The 12759-nt window shown below is 37.1% G+C and overlaps 1 protein-coding gene across 1 annotated transcript in view; it reads right to left on the bottom strand.

Moving 5' to 3' along the window:
- Positions 1-12759, bottom strand: part of Trpm7 (transient receptor potential cation channel subfamily M member 7) — a 157140-nt gene that overhangs the window by 64584 nt on the left and 79797 nt on the right. The window contains exons 7-11 of the mRNA XM_023724061.1: positions 11286-11460; positions 9459-9582; positions 8007-8079; positions 5534-5634; positions 1412-1546 (exon numbers count right to left, since the gene is read on the bottom strand). Of these exons, the coding sequence (XP_023579829.1) occupies positions 1412-1546; positions 5534-5634; positions 8007-8079; positions 9459-9582; positions 11286-11460 (608 nt within the window). The remainder of the gene's footprint in view (positions 1-1411; positions 1547-5533; positions 5635-8006; positions 8080-9458; positions 9583-11285; positions 11461-12759) is intronic.

The following is a 12759-nucleotide window of genomic DNA, read 5'->3' as shown; positions in this document are numbered from 1 at the left end:
AAAATTTTTACATTCTATTTTATCTTAAATCTATTGGAAACTTATCTATTAAAGGGTTTTAGCAAAAAATAAATACTTTGCAAGGCAAGCTCTCAAAATGTGGCCAATAGGCAACATAGGTCTCCAAGACCGTCCCTTGCCGCCTAGGACACCAAATGATTGTCAACATCATATCAAGTATAGACGCATTGTTTTACTATCATTCTTTTAATGTCTGCTGGATTTTTTCACAGGCTTCTTGGTGCAGGATATCATAAGACTTAATTCAGCAGCAAACAGGGTCTAGGCTGCTCTGATGAAATCAGGCACTAAAGAGATGTTCATTATAAAATCAATTTACTCTCCTCACTAATTCCTTTACCCTAAAAATGTTGCTGACTGGAGCTGTGGCTCAGCAGTGAGCAAGTGTGCAAGGCAAACTGTTGGCCCTGCATTTAATCCTCCGCACGCACGGAGGAGTTAGTGATATAGATTAGCAATAACTGAGTAATACAAAGACATCAGGAATGAAAGCAGATAGGTACAATTTTTTTTTTTTTTTTAATTTTAGTGAAGGGTCTACAGGATGTTCAGGGTCTCACTACTAGATCAGAGTCATAATAATCCGCCTGTTTACAGCCTCCCAAGAGCTGGGATTACAGGGGAGCACCACCACACCCAGTCTCAATTGCTGTCTCAGTGCACCCTGGGGGTAGGGCTGGCACAGCAGGCCTGGGATTGAACCCTGGGCCCCTGCACCTGCTTGCAGGCACTTTAATTTGCTGAGCCATTTCGCTAGCCCAGATAGGTACAAACTGATGAATGAATGGATACTGAGATGGCAAACTCGGAAAGCTAGGACTTAGTGTCCCTCCATACCCTGCTCAATGAAATTCATATTGGTACCACAGAAAACCATAGAGAACAGTCCAACGTTTGTGTCATGAAATTTGAAAAGAAATTTTTTAAAAAGGCTCTATAACAATAACAAGTTTTCATGAGCTCTTCACATTCTTTATCAGGCAAAGGAATCAAGAGAAACCTCATCACCCTCTCACAAGTTGATTCTAGTTTTTCAAAAGGAGGAGAAAGAAAGGGACATAGAGCTGGAAGTCTTTATCTCTATCCTATGTGATTGTGTACCTACAAGACATACATGTGCTACAGCGGGCTGTTTGTTATCACTGAAAGTTCTAACAGGTCTGCCACCACTTCTATATGACTATGAATAAAAGAAAGGGCTCCTCAACAGGAACAGAGTTTTGGATTTTCATACAAGCAACCCATACTAATACTAGCTGCATTTCTTTCCCTACAATCAAGAAAGACATGAAAGGCTTTTTATTAATAGGAATGGGTATATGTAGTTAAGTAAATTGACATTTCTAAAAGATGATGAAACTGTCAATAAAGAATTTTATCTCATACTTACAGTGTTATAAAGTTCTTCCAGTCTTGGAATGGTAAGGAACTTATGCATGCTAACTCCATTTTCAATAAGAAGTTTTACAAATGCAACTCTATCCATCACAAGAGCATCAAGCATAGCTTGTTCTAAGGATCCAACCTAGAAGAATTATTACAATTAAATATGCTTACATTCTACTAACAATTTCTAATTGTAAGTTTATAGGATTTACACCTATTTGTTCTCAGTTTTAGAATAAAATTAGAAGGATGTAAAACAGTAACAATCTAGGCCTTCAGCGTAGAACAGTATTTTTTAAAGAATATTCTATGAACACTGTTTGTGTAAAAGGACAGTGTTTTATGGAGCGATTACAAAGTTTATTACCAAGTAATTACTTAAAAGTTTTGTTATCTTCTTTGTCTTATAATTTATGTAGTACTTATAAAATTTCATTTTGATATACTGAATAAAGTATAACAAATGCTTGCTTTTATTTTTTATTTTGCTCTGCTATTTGGTGATACTGGTGAGTGAAGCCAGGGCCTCACACTTGCTAAGAAGGAGCCATATAACAGGTCTATATTCCTATCCTTTAATTCTTGCCTTTAATAAAGGAGTGTTCTATCTAGCTGGGTTTATATCCCCTGCCCTAGAAGAGCATCAAACCTGTTTTCTTAACTGAAGAAAAAAAGATGCAGCTATAACAAACACAGCTGCTTTGTACACAGCATTGCTCCACCCAATGTATACTGGATGGGGGACAAAAAATCCAGCAACTGTCCTATAAACTTCAAGCTTAGCATGAAGCACAAAATCAAACAGGTAACATAACAGGCACACCCATTAGACAAATAAGCATATATACAAAAAACAAGGTTCCACCCAAGCCTTTCTGTATGAGTAGACTGAAAATCCAATGAAATTATTCCAGGAAGTAAACGTTAGCTTACAACTCTGAGCTTACCACAAGCAACTAATGTCCCTTTTTTCCTCTACAAGAAGGAAAGTGATCTCTTTACTACTGCATAGAAAATACAGTATTATGCTTGAAAAACTTCAAATACAGTGATCCCTCACTTATCTCAGAGACTCCAATCCAGACAGCCCTGTGATAAGTGAAACTCAGTGAAGTAGTGATGTTGTATTTTAGTATTTATATATACATTAAGACTTCATACACTCTTCCCACACTGTTATAAACCCTTCCCACACTTTTTAAAAAACACTTCTGATTTTTTAACCATTTTCCAAACTCGTAAACCTACATAATTTTAATAAAGTACATATACTGTATGATACAGCATATATTCATCTGCTAAAACACATGCCATAAACAGTGTATCCTATTTCTATTTAATATTCTTTTAATGTTAGAGTTAACATTTTAATACTTTTATATTTTTAATTTTTTAGGCAAAAATTATTAAAACCATAAATACTTCACATACAAATATGTATACAGTATTTTACACTACTGCAAATCCTGCGATATAGTGAAAAATCCACGATAAATAATTTACATTAATATTTTTTGAAAATCTAAAAAACAGTGAGTCTGTGAAAGTCAAACTGTGAAATAGCGAGGGACTACTGCACCACAAAATAATATAAATCTAAATTTTCTCTCTTGGCCTTCATCTTATAAAACTAAATTTTCTCTTTCCTGGCCCTCATCTGCTTTACACATACCCCACATTTATGGCTCTATAAAGACATTCAGGGGCTAGAAATGTAGCCTGGTGATATAGCGCTTGTCTAGTAAGCTTGAGGCCATAGGTTTGGTTCCCAGCACCAAAAATAAAATCTAAAAGTATTAATTATGACAACATTGAAGATATACATGTAGACATAAATGAGTATTTGTGCATTCATGAAGAAAACTTGTCCCAATTATAATCATACTGTCCAGAGAAAAGATCTAGCTTATTTTACATGTAACAAAAACTTGTCAGGTGCTTACTAAGTATGGGGCTGTCAATACTGCAAAAAACTTAAAAAAATTCTGCCCTCATAAATTTATTTTCTGCTGGGCATTGAGAGGCTGAGAGAGGAGGATCACTTTGAGTTTGAGACCAGCCTGGGCTACAAAGCAAGCTCAAGGCCAGTCTGAGTTGCAGTGAAACCCTGTCTTGAAAGGACAATGAATCAATTTCTGGAAATAGTCAGAAATCATAAACATAATAACTACCAGTACAATGTTTGTCCCATAGTAATAAATACTGGAAGTAAAAAATACTGAAGATGATCTATCATGGAGATAGTACTACTGACTGTTAGGATTCTGGAAATGTCTTTCAAAAAAGCATTTTTCTGGGGCTGGGGAGATAGCTCAGTAGTAGGCCTGAGTTCCATCCCCAGTTCTAAAAAAAAAAAAAAGGCATTTTTCTGTGCACATTATGAATTCATTCAGTTTTTGTTGTTGTTTATGTATTTGGTACAGGGTCTTGCTAGGCACTTAAAGGCATTTTTCTGTGCACATATGAGTTCATTGGGTTTTTTGTTTTTGGTACGGGGTCTCACTATGCAGCTCGGACTCCTAATGATCCTACTTTCAGCCTCCAGCCTCGCCAGTGCTGGGATTACAGGTGTGCACCACCACACCCACAGTAGGTGGCCTGCTCAGTGCATCCCAGGACGGGGCAGGGACGGGGGCAGGGGGCAGAGCGGCTTGTGGTGCCAGGGATTGAACCTCAGTCCCTGCACTTGCCTAAGCAGGCCAAGAGATAGTCTACTGAGCTATCTCGCTGGCCCTATGAGTTCATTCACATAGTCTGTTCACTGAAAAATGGGACTATATTACACTAAGTGTTGGCTAGCCTGCTTTTTGTACTCTCTTATTATACTTCAGTCTTCCTCAAGAGTATATACAGATCTAGTACATATGCATTAATCTTTTACAGGTGAACTATAATCTACAAATTATTTTCTACTAGTAGATATCTGAGGAAATCGTGGCATAAGAGGAGGCCACTAAAACAGAGCAGACAGAGAAAGTTAACTGAAGAGCAGACATTTTGTCACAGGGCAGAGGATATAGAAGAAAGAAAACACAGGAGCCTGAGGGCTATCTGAGGAGAATGTTCCAGACAAAATCACAAGTTCTCTAGAGATAAGACGATGTTTGATGTATGAAAGAACAAACACAGGCCAACAAAGGCCATAAAAGAAAGCAAAGACAACAATGGCGTATAGTTTGTGAGGTCAGAGGCGGCAGTGGGAGAGATGGTGCAAAGCCATCGCGAAGGCTCTGGACTCTGCTCCGGGTGAATGTCACAGGAGCAGCCTTCTGTGAAAGGAGAGAATGAGGGCACGAAAACAAAATGAACGCTACTGACTACCACACAAGACGGTACCAGGTTGGATCAGGATGGTAAGACTGGACATTTTACAATTTTATCTGTTAAGATTTCCAGGTGGAATTGGACTGGAATATATATATGAGAAAGAAAAAAGCCAATCATATTGCTAAAAGCTGTTGTCTCAGTAATTGGGAATGATTTTTCATGTAGTAGGATGGGAAGACGGCAGAGAAACAGGTCTAAACATCCAAAAGAATGCTGAAATGAGTTTTCTCACACTCAGAACTTGTTCCAAGGCTTTTTCTCTTTTAGAACTGTTAGAAATCTATATATCCTATTAAAAGGTTTTATCAAGTGCCAAGTAACTTCTTAAATCCTAAACGGATCAGGATTTTGTATAAATCTTGAGCTAAACTAGTTTTGTCCTTGTGATAGAGGTAAAATGTGAAATTAAGTCACTGCTCCAGCATGTAACTTTGTTACTACGGTCATTCCTCCGGATATCTGGAGGGCTGACTCCAAGACCTTACCTCTGATGCCTAAACTCATGGAAACTCAAATTACTTCTATAGAACAGTGTGGTACTTGAATATAACATAAGCATATCCTCCATATAACTTTTAATCTTCTCTAGATTAATTATAATACCTAATATATCAATACAATTCACATAGTTGTACATTATTCAGGAAATAATCCCAAGAAAACTGCATACATGCTCAGGACAGATGCAATCACTGTAGGCCCAACTATCTAGCCCAGAACCCACAGATATGGAACCTGTGGTCCAGAGGGCTCACCACGTATTACACACTTATATCATATCTACAGACTGTGTACCTACCAGCCACTGCTGTCCATAAACAAATACATGATTCTTGGCGATATCAACTCTATCCCACGCCAATGTAAGGATCAGCTGGTCAAAGGCAGATGCATTAGTACCTAATAAAGACAACAGGCAGGTGTCTCTCCATTAATATGCAAACACGATGTGATCGCTCCCTACCACGCTCTCATGAGGTCACATGGGGATGTTAGGCATCATTCAGAAGCAGCCTGGCTCTGAGGAATGATAAAGCCCACAACAGAGGACTTACACTCTCCAACTATAGACACTTCACAGCCTCATTCCTCACAATTCACAATACCAGAAAATGAGAAGGAAACAGTAATTTTTCTGTGCATATATTAGTTCATTCATGCAGTTTACTAAAAAAATGGGACCATAATACACTAAGTGCTGACTAGCCCGCTTTATGTACTCTCCTATCATACTTCAGTCTCCCTTAGGGATATAGATCTATTCGATATGTATTAAGACCTTTTACAGGTGAACTATAATTTAATCACAAATGTTTCTACTAGTAGACATTCAAATTATTTTGAATATTTTGCCAAGCAAATTTCAGAGCACATGACTTAATATATAAATATATTCAGGAGCCCACTTGCGGAATATAAAGAAATATACATTAAAGCTCTGACAAAAGGGTTAACCTACCAAAATGTTTCAGACTCAGGCCTGGTGGTGCACACTTACAATCCCACTACTGGGGAAGCTGAGACCAGTGGGTTTCCGCCAGTTTAAGGCCAGCCTAGGCTACATAGTGAGTTCAAGGCCAGCATGAATTATATAATAAGATTCCATTTCAAAACAAAAAAATCCAAAAAAGCTGAAACAATAAAAAGTTTCAGAAAGATTTTACCAACCACAAAGGTAGAGGAATACTCTTTTTTCCATTCACCAGTAGAGGGAGTAAAAGCTCTTTCTACAAAAATTCTATTTACTTGTATACTATAATGTTGACCATCTTCCCACATTTTTTCCAAATACTTAGATTCTACCTCAAACACCTTTTACATAAATTCTACAAATTTTCATAAGGTATTCACCTTTTCCTTATTAATTTTGACTAGCTCTTTATAATTCTATACCTGTGGTTTTTGCACTTATAAAATGAGGAAAAGGCCGGGCATGAAAACACACACCCATATGTAACCCTAGCCCTTGAGGCCGGGGCCAGAAGATTATGAATGATAGTCCAGGAAAGGCTAGAGTACAAGGCCACTGTAAACTACATAGTGAGACCCTGTCTTAAAAAAACAGAACAAAAACTAAAAAACAAAAAGGAACAAGGGGGCTAGGGAGATAGTGCAGTAGAATAAGCACCTGCCTGGTACTGCAAAAAAAAAAGAAAGAAAAGAACAGAACTGTACCAGAGTGTTACAGAGACAACATGAGATAGCAATAGGAAGCTTTTATGCACAGTGGCCAGCACACACAAAGTATGTGGCAAATAAGCTACCTACATGGGATGGTGTTCTCCCTTTATCTTTTTATATCACCTCATGTACAGACTTGTGCCTTTATAGTTTCTGGGTTTTCTAATACCATCTATTGATCCCAGGATCATACAGGTTTAAAATAATATCTATTTTTAAAATACTTGACAAATCATTGACTTTTTGTGGCTCAACACTTGGGAAGTGATGAACGACAAGACAGCACCCTGCTTTGCTCAGGCTACATCCGGTTTGCTCCGGTCCAGAAGCCTGTCTTTCTCACGCTGTTCTATCAGTGAGACATCTTGGGGAGACAGTGAAATAGTCCAACATACGTGTACAGGATCCCTTTAGTCTTAAGACAGTACCCTAGTTTTAAAATTTTCTCTCCAGAATAAAAAATAGTCAGGTTTAAGAAACCTTTCATTTCTATCAACTAAATTCCTCATTACTTCAAAATACTTTTATTTTTCTACCAGTTAAGAACGGAACACTTTATTTTCTTGGAGACAGGATTTCATTATACATTCTAGGCTGGCCTTGAACTCTTGGCAACCCACTTCCTCAGTCTTCCAAATGCTGGGAATACAGGTGTGCAGTACCACACCTAGCTGTGACACATTCTCTTTTTTTTTGATAATTTTTTAAATAAATTTATTTATTTTATTTATTTGTGTGTGTGTGTGTGTGTGGCCAGCTCAGCCTGCCTGGGGGCGGGGCTGGCTGGAATGTGGTGCTGGGGGATTGAACCGCGGTCCATGTGCTTTGCTAAGCTAGTTCTAAGTAGGTGCTTTAGACCACTGAGCCATCTCAGCAGCCCCTGTGACACATTCTTAATAGGATAATTAAATGAACTGGCAAACATGAACCTTTCTATGAACTTAAAGGTTCTAAAGACAAAAACAAAAGCTAACTTACTGCCAATGAAAACCAACATTGTTTCTTTCACAAAGAACTTCCTAAAAATTCACTTCTTCGCCAATTTTAAAAAGCTGTTATATAGGTAAAGGTAACAGAAATAAAAATCTTACCTTTTAGTAGTGCAGTAAGTATTGCTACATCTATATCTTGGTGTTCATCTGATCCAATATGGAAAACAGTCATCTGTTTAAAAATTAACTTACAATTATACCTTTATATTCATAAATGTAAGGTATCATAACACAATCACAAACTATATGTGGGGGAATATATATCTACATACACACAAGCTGAGAGATAAAACAGGCTGAGAGGGACAGGAAGGGGAAACAGACTAGTGTCAGGGGAAAAGGCTAAAAATCATATCAATCCCTAACACCAAAACAAAACAGAATCTAGTATGCTTTATCATTTATCAAATGCAATAAAAAAAAAATGCAATAGCAAGTACACTCTAAATATTTGGATTTATACTATACACACTATCTCTGACCTACCTAATAAGTTTGTTATCAAATTAATTACTTACCAGAGTAAATCTTGTTATTCTTCCCACAAAATGAACACTTATGCAAAATAGTTGTTCTTTTTTTTTTTTCCTGGCGGAACCGGGGATTGAACTCAGGCCCTTGTGCTTGCCAGGGAAGCACTTATTCTACTGAGTCATCTCCCCAGCCCCTAATATGCATTCTTGAATAAGGTAATTTGGTTGTTTTAGTTGTTTAAACTTTTTCACTGCAAATTACTTAAATTACCCAAAATATACCATTTGAGAAGTGCTGGTAACATTTTTCATCAAGTAAAAGATTACAGTAACCCAAATACAAGTATTACAGCCAATACCATCTCAAGGGATAAACAAACTTGGAATGAAAGCACACAGCATGAGGTTGAGAACAGGAGGATTACTACAAGTCTGATCTATGTAGTGAGACCCTGTACTAAATGCAAAAACAAAGTACACAGCAGATAGATTCATGCTATCATCTATTGATGCAAAGAGCTGTTAAGCATTTTATCTCTGAAAACTGAAGCTCACGAACACAAACTTGAAAGGAAAACAGCACTAATCTCTAATTTAGGAGCCCAGTGTATTCACTCAAAAGTGAAATTACTTAAAAATTTTGCCTACATATCTATTCAAAAAAGGTATGAACAACTCCTTACAGTTATTTCTTGATGCTGGATATAATGTTATACCAGTTATGAAACTTCCAAAAAGAGCAAATATACTGTAATGTTTCTAAAAAATATTTGTTCTCTGCCACTGCTCAGCTGAAAAGACTAATAAGTAAGAAAGTGAGTAAGTAAATAAATAAATAAATAAGCTCTTTTCATGGTTAAAGGAGGATGTAAAAATTTAAAATCCACAGCTGGGATGCACCTCAAAGGCAGAACACTTGCCCAGCATGTACAACACTCCGTGTTTGATCCCCAAAACTGAAAATGAATAATAATTAAAAAGTAAATGAATAAATAAATCCAAATTAAAACAAATGTTCACCAATTTACAATGTGCTATGGAATAAATAAAAGCCTTAATTTTGCTGTAGTCTACTTACAAGTTCCTTTTTTTTCATGCACTCCATCAATGTTTGAAATAAATGAACTGCTTCACTCTGACCAAAGTTAAATGTTTTCTTGATGGTTGAAATGATATCAGGCTCTGCTGCATCAGGAAGATTCCTGGTGTAAGAGGGAATATAATTTAACTCAAAAATTTCATTTTCCAGGCCAACCAAATAGCTCAGCAGATTAAAGTGCCTGCTTAGGCAGATGCGGGGGTTGGAGATTCTATCCCCCGCCTGCAGTGCTGGTGCCAGCCCCACCTCCCCAGGGAATGCTAAGTGGTGATTGAGGCTTGGCATGGTGGTGTGCACCTGTAATCCCAGTGCTTGGGAAGCTGAAAACAAGAGAATCACAAGTCTCATCTGTGTAGTGAGACCCTGTAGACCCTGCACTAAAAACAAAAACAAAAGAAATTTCATTTTCTGTTATTTGTAGAATTTTTAAAAAGGTACAGAAAGAACCATGCAAAACCTTCAAGGATAGTATATTAATATTAAAACCTTGACTTTGGGCAGTATTATTTTCACTTTCATAAGACAGCCCTATAACTGTTTCTGTGAGGGGGGGGTGGTACTTGGAGTTACACTCAGGACCCTGTACTTGTCAGGCAAATACTGTAACACCGAGCTACAGCCCTGGTCCTATAATTCTTACAGAGGATTAAAAAAATTAAAAATGGCATTATTTTTCTTCTTTTTGAGATAGGGTCTCACTCTACAGTGCAGGCTGGCCTTGAATTCACTCATGTAGCCCAGGATAGACTCAAATGCATGGGGAGCCTCCTGCCCCAGCCACCCAGGTGCTGGGTTATGGTGGTGTGCCCCACACCTGGCTGGGATGATTTTTCTAGTTACTTTACCAAAAAAAAAAAGATTCTCTTTTCCCTACAAAGTATGTATTTCAACATATTTTGGTTTTTTGCATTTCAATATTGATATTCAATTCTATTAAGATACATGAAGATGACTTAAAATGATATGTATAAAAAAATATACAAAGCAGTATTTCACCAAGATGTCTTGAACATGAACAATTATATTTATCTTTCTTTTGATAAATGGATAAGACATTTACATGGCTAAAGAAAATATGAAAATATGAAGTTATAATGAAAGTCTCCTTTCCATTCTCTCACCTAACTAGTTCCATCTCAGCTCTTTTCAGAAATCATTGTTGGCTTGTGTAACCTTTTGAGATCTCTTTCTATAAATACAAATCAGCATCTCAACAGTGATGAATCTATGGCACATATGCCACAGCAGGCTGAAAGCTCTAAAAGATTTACCATTGCTGGACTATCCCCATTTTTCTATGCAGGAAATGCCACTCTATCTATCTATCTATCTATCTATCTATCTATCTATCTATCTATGATGCTTTATAGCTTCCTTCTTTTATGTAGACATTTTTGTAATCTTCACAAATATTATAGAAACTATCCCATTGCATATATGTATGTATATATATGCCACAAATTATCTGGTTCTACCAGATGTTCTAATTTGTTCAAATCTTTTATTCTTAAAAGTGACCATAACAAAAAAGTTATACATAGATATTCCAACCTCTGTAGGAACAACTGCCAGAAATGATCAGTTTAAAAGCCATATATCTCTGTAGCAAACAAGTTCTTTCAGCAACATGGTTATACTGCAATGTAATTCATTCCAATAATATGAGTCACACCTCAACCTTAACAAAGTATTGTATTAAACCTACGATTTTTCACACTCATAAAACACTCAAAAGGAATCTGAGGTCCAAAAACTTACAGGCCTCTTTAACAAGGCTATTAAAATGTGTCACATTCACATACTTACCCTCCTTCATCTGTCTGTTTATGAATATATGCAAGTAAATCTGCGGCTCGGCCTGTTCCTTCGCACACCACCACTGGAACGGGGGGGCTCTCCTGCAAGTGTTCTAGAACTGTGAGGATAACATTCGGCCCACCTTCAAATACCAGCGCCACCACAGGGACTCCTTGGCCAATTCCTTAAGAAAGCAAAAAATCAGGACTTAAGATACAGCTCAGGGGCACAAGTGCGAGGTCCTGAATTTGATTCTCAGTACTACAAGGGAGGAGATGGGAACCCTTAAATCAGAAAATAACAAAATGTGGCAGCTCAAATTTGTTTTCAGTTAAAACAATTTTACATAAAATGTACTGAACTGGGCGGGTGACATAGCAGAGTGGACTAAGCACCTGCTTACGCAAGGAGAGGGACTGGGGTTGGATCCTGGCACAATACGTCATGCTGGCTCCTGGGGTACACCTGTGATCCCAGCACTGGAGAGATTAAAAAGGGGAGGATCATTATGAGTCCCAGCTATGTAGTGAGACTCTGTACCAAATACATTAAAAAAAACCAAACCTAAACTGTTCAACAGTCACACATAAGTCCTTAAAAAACAAAAATTAGAAAATTATTATATAATTTATAACATGTACTAAAGAAATTACACCTTCACTGAAAATTAAACGCTTGTGTATTCATCATTTGAGTTCTTAGCAAAAAAAAAAAAAAAAATGTATAATACCACTCTGTTTTTTTAGATTACTCATTGATATTGTTTTAGTTAAGTTTTTTTTTTCCATAATTTTATTGACAAACAAATAGTAATGAGACACTTTGAAACCAAACTGGTAAGACATTTTCAATAATTAACACATTGCATACATTCTTCCTAGTGGTTAATTGATGTACAAGATGCGGACATGATCTCCTATTTACAAACACCATTAGAACAAATCCCTCTAGTCATTAAGAAAATGTAACTATATATCTTTTTTTTTGGTGGAACCAGGGATTGAACTCAGATCTTTGCGTATGCCAGTCAAGCGCTTATCCTACTGAGCCATCTCCCCGGCCCCGTAACAATATATCTATCCTAACCACTTTGAATACACAAGACACAAAATAAACATTCATCTGTATCCCCTTTTTTTGTAAAGTTCAGTTATTTGAATATTATAGGTGTATAAACTCAGCAAAATATTCTAAAAGAGTCCAGTAGTCCACAATAGTTATTGGGTCTTCCACGTGACTGGCAATGTCAGAAATTGTTGACCTGAGACCCTACAGCTCAACATAACACCATGGCTTTACTTCTTATACTTTGTTATTATACTTTTCTGCTGGATGGTTAAGACCAAGATATAGCAGGACATATGCAACAAGAGTTGTAGCTTTTGGGTCTGAGAAGGTCAGTGAAATCCGCTCAGGATTTATCCTGAGATCCTATACCTCAGATTGTAGAACCTTTGTCAGTGTCAGCCATGTGGATGAGTCA

The sequence above is a fragment of the Octodon degus genome, unplaced genomic scaffold (assembly GCF_000260255.1).
Source record: "Octodon degus isolate 3935 unplaced genomic scaffold, OctDeg1.0 scaffold00105, whole genome shotgun sequence".
Classification (NCBI taxonomy): Eukaryota; Metazoa; Chordata; class Mammalia; order Rodentia; family Octodontidae; genus Octodon; species Octodon degus.
Note: the sequence above shows the minus strand (reverse complement) of the source record. Positions and strands in the feature narration are given on the sequence as shown.